Source organism: Pteropus alecto, unplaced genomic scaffold (assembly GCF_000325575.1).
Source record: "Pteropus alecto unplaced genomic scaffold, ASM32557v1 scaffold44, whole genome shotgun sequence".
NCBI lineage: Eukaryota > Metazoa > Chordata > Mammalia > Chiroptera > Pteropodidae > Pteropus > Pteropus alecto.
In genome coordinates, this window is record NW_006436812.1 from 3,111,857 (window position 1) to 3,119,977 (window position 8,121).

The window sequence follows — 8,121 nt, forward strand, 5'->3', positions numbered from 1 at the left end:
GAAAGACTGCGTGCACTGCTCAAATATTTCATTCTTTTCCTCAATTGGTAATCGAATACCAATGCATAAATGTTGTTCATGTCCTACATTAGCGGAGGAAACACATATTTGCTAAATTCAATGCCTGCTAAGTGCATGAAAAAAATAAACAGAGAAGCATCTTCAGGGAACAGTGCCCCACAGCTGACAGGGCGGGCGTATAAACTAGCAAAGGCAAGGATGCACTTGGACTGAGGGCTCAAGGAGGAGGCCATCCAATCTTGTCAGCCTCTGGTTTAAAACCTTCCTGTGTGCTGTTTGCAGTCACTCCCTGTTCCCAGCCCCAGCCCCAGGCAACCACTAATCTGCTTTCTGTCTCGGCAGATTTGCCTTTTACAGACATTTAATACAAATAAAAGCACTCTACAGAACTTTCAAGGGGTGAGGAAAAGGTCCTAAAAGTGGACCAAGGTGATACTGAGATATTTCTATACATTTATTTGTACACTTAAAACAGGCAAAGTTTATGGTATGTAAATTATACCTCAATAAAACTGTTTAAAAAAAAAAACAAAACTTCCAGTGGCTTCCTGTTTTACTTGGGCGGAAATCCAAATTTATTTGTCTAAAGCCTTGCAGGATCTGGCTGGGCCTGGCCCTCCCACCTCCATCCTCCCCTCACTCTGCTCACCTCCCAGACTGCTTTCCTGTCACCTAGCTCTGCTGTGCCCGCTGCCTGCAAAGCTCTGGTCCCCCACTCCCTCCAGCTGTCCCTTCTTTCCTATCCTGTATGTCTTCATCTAAATGGATTTACAGAGGCCTTCCCTGTCACCCCACTGACACTGATCTCTCTCCGTCCTGCTTCTTCTTCCGGGCTCTCACCATGCCTGTATCATTTGGTATCTATTTCCCCCATTAAAATATAAGCTCCAGGAGGGCATGGCTGGTCTGTTTCATCAGCGAGGAATCCACACATGATGGTGGAACCCAGAGGATGCTAAGAGGGGACCAAGTTCCAGATGAAGAGTAGATGTGAGTGAAGGAGAAACCCCTGAGCCAGATCGCTGGTTTGGCTAGAACTGTGGATTTGGGCTTAATAAAAGATAAACTGGGGCTTATTTAAAATTTTAAAAGTTTATCTGAGCAAAAATTGATTCAGATCAGGCAGCGTCAAACCAAAGTGGTTAGGAGCACTCCCCTGACAAGAGCCAGAGGAGACTCCTGAAGAGGAAGTAGGGAAGCAAAGAAAATTGATTGGCGGTAGCTTAAAGCCTAGTTAGCTGTTTATGATGGGCTGTCCTTAGCATTTTGATTTCCTAACGTAGAGGCATTTATACAGGTTAACATTTTGGTTTGTTTACTTTGTAGGCAGCCACAGCAGACTAATGACATCCTTGTTTAATTAATGGTAAGAGACCGCTTAGTTCAAATGAAGAATTTATGTGGCATTTATGTACTTAGAACAACTTGGCAAAGGAGTGACAAGCATTAAAGTAGGGAGAAGACCAAATGTCAGAGACTGCCTGCCACCTGCCAACTCCTAATTGACATGGGGAAAAAAGGACTTCGGAAGCTGGGAAGTTGGCGGCAGGCCTTGGCTTGTTTGCTGACGGTTTTTGGCAGGCTGAATATAAGGATCAAAAAAACACAATCCCTTCGTATCAATATATTTGCGTAAGGCCAGGTCATTTAATCCCCAAAAGAAGCAGTCATTTTGACTGTGGTTAACTTAAGTGAACTAACTTTGGTCTCCCCACAGGCCTCAGAGCACTCATGGGTCATTTGAGGTCACCCATTAGTTCAGAAATTAAGGTGTCAACAGGGCTGTGTGTTCTCTGAAGCCTTGAGAGGAAAAATCTGTTCCATGCCTCTCTCCTGACTTCTGGTGGTTGCCAGCAATCCTTGACGTTCCTTGGCTTGTAGACACATCACTCCAGTCTCTGCCTCTCTCTTCACATGGCTGTCTTCCCTCTATCTTTCTGTGTGTCTCTTCTCTCATCAGGACACCAATCAGACCGGATTTGGGGCCCACCCTACCCCAGTATCACCTCATTTTAACTAATCATATCCACAAAGATCCAACTTCCAAAGAAGGTCACATTCTGAGGTGCTGGGAAGTTTGTGAATTTTGAGAGACACTATCCAACCTAGTATACTCACCCTGATTGGCTCTTAGGGGCAGTGGCTCAAAGAAAGACCTGAATTCAAGCAATAATCATGCTGCCTGTGTTATGGAAAATCCCAAAAGCTCCAAAAATCAGACCAGCGAAAATCCAAGTAGAGAGAAAACCCAGAGAGAAAGAGAACTCAGTTGTATTACGCTGGCAGTCCCAGAAGAACTAGTGCTCTGAAAACCTGGGCGCAGAGCTTAGGGGCAATTTCACTTTTATATCCACGTTGTTACAGTTGGCACGGGCTGATTTATAGACCCCTGAAATTGCTATGGGCTGCGAGCAGTTATAGAGCATGGGATTTTCTAACAAGCACTAAAGCAATACATCTTAAAGGGAGGGGATACATCTGTTTAAACACTAAAAGCAATATATCTTAAGGGGAGGGTGAGCTCTCAGTTGACTCTGAGATCTTTGGCCTATGCAGCAAGCATGTTTACAGAAGCAGAACAAAGGACTGATTAGAAATGTTGGCCATTTAAGTGGGAAACTCCTCTTCACCTGTAGACAGAAAGTGTTTAGGTTGGCCTCAAGTACCCGTGGCACCAAAGGCCAATCCAGACTTGTGCTGTCTCCTGGCCTGTGCATTGCATGGACACCAACAGGCTGCCTAACCCTGGATACTGCCCTAGACCAGAGGCCCGAAGAGAAGTATCCTCTCAAAGGAAGCTTGAAGCACATGCTACAAGTCCAGCTTCATGGGCTTCCAACCTGTGCAGGTGCACAGGGCCCACTCACAGAGGGGTCCCATGCTTGCTTTCACACTCTGCACTTGCCATCTTTAAATTCTTAATATTTTAACAAGGATTCCTGCAAATTATGTAGCTGACCTGCCTGTCCTCTTCTGAGATGTCAGGCTCATTAAAGACAAAGAAAGGCTGAGGAACTGTTCCAGATTCAGGGAGACCAAAGAGACATGACAACTAAATACAGCTCCTGGACTGGCTCCTGGATGTGGGGGAAATAGCTATAAAAGGACTGTTAAAAAACAAAATTAAACTGCATAAATTTGAGGGTCTAATTAGCTTTATTCACTGATTCACAAATTGGGCAGCATCCCACCTAGCAATTAAAAAAGAATTCCAAGGAGCTATATGGAAGGCTTTTATAGGCAGATGGGGGAAAAAGAGTGAATTGTTTCAGGCAAGATCACCTCCTTCAAGGGGTGAAAGGTGTCTATCAGACAGGCGTCGATGTAAGAAGTCCACACCTGTAGAGAATTTTTATAACAATTTATTTGAGCCAGAGGAAACTCCTGGAAGCAGGATCTCAATAGACTGACAAAAACGCTTCAGAGAATAACAGTTCGCAATTTCTTTTATGGATTTGTGATTAAAGATGAATTGAAGGAAGATAACATGAAGGTGTAAGAAAGCAAAGCAGGGACTGGAGTACAGACTAGTTAAGATTATGTGTTCTCTTGAGGGTGGTCATGCTTTAGAAGGAGGGGCCTAAGAGGGGGCACTTCAAAGGTGGGTGTGTTAACCTAGATGCACAGATGGGTAGGGCTTGCTTAAGGCAAAGATAAGCCTTTTACTAAAGTAGTTATATGCCTGGGGGACAGTCTATGGGCTGTCTATGACTTGCCCAATTAGGATTTTGTAATAAGCGTACTATGTAAGGTTACTTTCTGGAAAACCCCTTTTTTGTCCACACACATTACCTCTGTAGTGCTGGCCAGGGAATTCCAGACTGACATGTTAAGATTACCTTCCTAGGAGAGGCCGAAACTACAGTTGGGTTAGGTATCAAGTCTCCATTTGGCGACCTCAGGTGTAGCACAAGGGACTCCATTTTGGGCCTGTTGTCTCTTTTTTAATGGGACATGATAGGGACACTTGACAATATTCGAATGTGAACTGTGGCTCACTTAATAGAACTCTATCAATATAAAATGTCCTGATTTTACTTGACCTGTGCTTATGTGCTTATGCTCTTGTTGGTAGACACTATATATAGTGAAGTATTGCGGTGAAGGATAATGATGTATGCAACACAGCTAAAAATAGTTCAGAAAAAAGTATGTATGAATAAGTACAAAAAAAACCTGTAGGTTTGAAATTACATCAATATAAAAAGCTCCTGCCACTCCCCCAGCGCCACGCCCTTCCCCTAAAAGCACGGTAAATGACAGGCCGAGATCCTGCCCTATCAGAGATCCAAAAGGTAGCAATTGTCAAAACTGAAAGCTGCCACCAGAGGTCTTGAGTAACGTGGGTCGAACCCACGTGACCGGAGGCTCGAGTCCAACATGGCGGCCTCCATGGGATGCTGGCTTCTGTTTTTCCTTTCGCTGCTCAGCTTCTTCTGGGAGGCGTCCGGCGGCTTCGGTTGGGGGTGAGTACAGCTCTCGGGGTGTGAGCCTGGTTCGGGGGTCCCCCGAGCCGGGGCACAACCCTCCGACCTTACGGCCTCTCCAACCCCGCAGGCCCTCCCTCGACGATGACTTGCTGCTGCCGTACTCCGGCATGCGCGCGCGCTCCGCCCGGGACTGCGCGAGGGTGCGCACTGGCAGCCTAGAACACGAGAGCTGGCCGCCTTCCCCCGCGACCCCCGGCACCCGCGGCCCCGCGGTGCGCACCTTCGTCTCGCACTTCGCGGACCGCCGGGCGGTTGCGCGTCGAGGCGCCGCGCCACGGTGGAGGAGACGGTGCGGGCGGCCGGCTGCAGCGTCGCCCAGAATGGCGGCTTCTTCCGCATGGACACGGGCGAGTGCTTGGGGAACGTGGTGAGCGACGGGCAGCGGGTGAGCAGCGCCGGGGGGCTGCAGAACGCGCAGTTCGGGATCCGCCGCGACGGGACTCTGGTCACAGGGTGAGGAGGCAGGAAGCCCCGTAACTGTCGAGGGCAGAAAGCCTGAGATTCGGGATGTAGCCATGCGACTGTGTTCAAGTCACCTCACTAAACTTAGCTTCCGTTTCCTCGTCTGCAAAATGGAGATAGTAATACCCTCCTTGCAGGGTTTATTCGTCATCCTCTATCATTGAGAGTTGCTTTGTGTCAGGAAATGCTGCGCACTGGGGATATATATAGCAGTGAACACGCACACACAGCCTCTACCTTCGCGGACTTCTCCCATTAGTAAGAAACAGAAATAAAAGTCAGGGAAATAAGAAAAATTAAAATTGTGTGTGTGTAGCAAAGCAATGAACAAGGTGAACCTCTTGTAAATAGAGTTGATTTTAGGGAGTGTCATCAGGAAAGGCTTGAGAAGATGACCTTTGAGTTGAAACTTGAAGTTTAATCACAAGTTAACCTGGGTTGGAACTGGAGGAAAAGCATTGCAGTCAGAAGTAACAGCAAGCGCTAAGGCTCAGAGGTGCATAGGAACTCGGTGTGTACCAGAGACTGAAGGAATGAGCAGAGAATCAGGATGACAGTACTGACTATGGTTATTTAAAAGCTTGCTCTAAACCTGGCTGGAGACTAGGCTGGAGGGGCCATAGTAGAAGCAAGGAGGTCAGTGAAGAGCTGTACAGACATCCGGTGGTAGTTAGGCCAGAGTTTCAGCCTGGGAAATTGAAGGCCATAGATGAACTTGAGATCTGTTAGGGATGGTTGTTTTTATTAAGTGTAGTCTACCTTGTAGACTGTTTAAGGCTGCTCAGGATAAAGACCGGTCAGGTTCCTGGGGCAGAAAGAGGAATCAATCAAGCAGCCAGGCTGTTGAGGGTGCAGTAGGAAAGGAACCCCACTATCTGCTGCTGCCCCCCATAGGTAAGTGCCCCTCACACCTTCCCTTTGTCCAGGTACCTGACCGAAGAGGAAGTGTTGGACACTAAGAATCCATTCGTGCAGCTGCTGAGTGGAGTTGTGTGGCTGATTCGCAATGGAAGTGTCTACATCAATGAGAGCCAGGCGGCCGAGTGTGAAGAGACACAGGAGACAGGTGGGGCCGGGTGGCAACAGCCCTTCTGTGAACCAGTGGGGTCTTGTGGAAAGGCTTTCAACAAGTACTGTTCTGGGTACCGGGAATCAGAGATTAACACAGATAAGGTGCTTGCTCAATATATAAGAGAGAAAATAAATATATAGTGGGCTAAAAGAAGTGGTAGGTGCTAAGAAAATTAAAGTTCGGGGTAAGGGGGTAGGTGGAGGAAAGGAGCTATGGGCAAGGAATAGAGAAGTGCTGCTAAGATGCGTCACCCAGGAGCTTGATGTAAATGCAGAACTTCAGGCCCGCGTCAGACCTACAGGATCAGAGTTCCTGGGGCTGAGGCCCCAGGTTGTGTGTTTTAACAAGCCCCCTGGGTGATTTTGATGGACACTCAAGTTTGAGAACCACATTGGAATGTGGAATACTGGGAAGGGAAGGACACCATGGCCCTAATGTGGAAATGGACTATTTTGGACTAAGCAGTCAGGGATGGCCTCATGGAGGAGGTGTTTTAGATCGGAAGGAGGAAGCCACGGGGAGAGCTGGGGAGAAGTACAGTCCAGCTAGAGGGAACAGAGAGCTGCTGCAGGGTAGTGAGAGGGGAGCCCCAGGAGATGAGCTACTAAGAGCAGGCCATGATGGTCATGCCGGGCCTTGGTAAGGTGTTTGAATTTTGTTCTAAGAACAATGGAAGCCATAAGAGGGTTTTCACCTGGAGGTTGACATTACTTGATTTACACTTAACCCTTTGGCTACTATGTAGACACTAACTGGGATGGGGCAGGGGGAAGTTAAGGAAACACTGGACGGTGTGGCCTGGAAGGTGGTGTTGGACTGGCAGGAAGTGTCAGGCAGAGCTGTGAAGCCCTCCCAAAGGGCCACTGATCACCCAGGCTGCTTCTCCTTCAGGTTCCTTCAGCAAATTTGTGAATGTGATATCGGCCAGGACGGCTGTGGGCCACGACCGGAAGGGTCAGCTGGTGCTGTTCCATGCAGACGGGCAAACAGAGCAGCGGGGGTGAGTGCTGGAAACCAGAGCCTGTGAGCCTGGGCTGAGTCCTCCTCTGAAGAACTTGAACCCAGACAGCTGTCCTTCTGACCCCCAGCAGTTGCCTGGGGATGTTCTTACCCATCTGTCCCCCGCCTTTCAACAGGAAGAGGGTCCCTAGGTCTGTCTTACTTCTAAGAACTCTTCTTTCTCCACACACATCCTCTCAGTCTCCCCAACTTAGGCCTCCTCCCTCCTGAGCTCCAGTTGGGGTAAAAGGAAATGATCACAAAGTTATCAGGGAGAAGACCTCAGTTCCAGTCCCGTCTTGGCTATCTGCTAGCTCTATGGCCATAGACAGGTTAGTCACTCACCCTCTCAGACGCAGTTCCCTCCTCTGTAAAGAGAGCGTATTAATTTGCTGTTGCTGCATAACAAATTCCCACCCATTTGTCAGATCATCGTTGTGTAGGTAAGGAATCTGGAGGGCTCACTGGGCTATGTATGTGTTTAGGACATCCCACAAAGCCAAACTGTTGGCCAGGCAGGGTGCTTATCTGGAACTTCTGGGAAAGAATCCTCTTCTCAACTCATTCGGGTTGTTGGCAGGATGCAGTTCCTTGTAGTTGTAGGACTGAGGTCTGTGTGTCCTTGTTGGCTTTCAGCTGGAGCCTCGGCTCCTAAGGCCACTCACATTCCTCCTCATGTGTACCCTCCCCATCCTCAAGCCAGCAGAGGTGTGTCGAATCCTTCTGATTCCCTTATATTTCCAATCTCTCTCACTTCCTTTTCTGCCACCAGCCAAAGAAAGTTCTCTGCTTTTAAGGGCTCTTGCGATTCCACTGGGCCTACCCAGATAATCCAAGCCAGTGCCCCAATTCGTGGACAGCTGTGCCACATAACGTAACATAAGCACAAGAGTGATCTCATATACACAGCTTCTAGGGATTAGGACAAGACATCTTTGGGGGGCCATTTAAAAATTTGCCTGCCACTATGGGCATGATATTGTCCACCATGGAAAGTAAGAAGAATTAAACTGGAAATGGTGGTGGGCACAGTCAACATCACTGCCCCTGTGCCGCAGCGTTAACCTGTGGGAGATG

The 8,121-nt window shown here is 48.1% G+C and overlaps 1 protein-coding gene across 1 annotated transcript in view; it reads left to right on the plus strand.

The window, feature by feature from the left end:
* Positions 1–4,353: 4,353 nt before the first annotated feature.
* The window catches only part of NAGPA (N-acetylglucosamine-1-phosphodiester alpha-N-acetylglucosaminidase), a 9,811-nt gene continuing 6,043 nt past the window's right edge, over positions 4,354–8,121 (plus strand). Inside the window, 6 exon segments of the mRNA XM_006914174.3 lie at positions 4,354–4,487; positions 4,579–4,751; positions 4,754–4,964; positions 5,900–6,039; positions 6,937–7,045; positions 8,103–8,121. The exon segment at positions 8,103–8,121 is cut by the window's right edge and continues 104 nt beyond it. Of these exon segments, the coding sequence (XP_006914236.3) occupies positions 4,402–4,487; positions 4,579–4,751; positions 4,754–4,964; positions 5,900–6,039; positions 6,937–7,045; positions 8,103–8,121 (738 nt within the window). The 5' untranslated portion in view covers positions 4,354–4,401.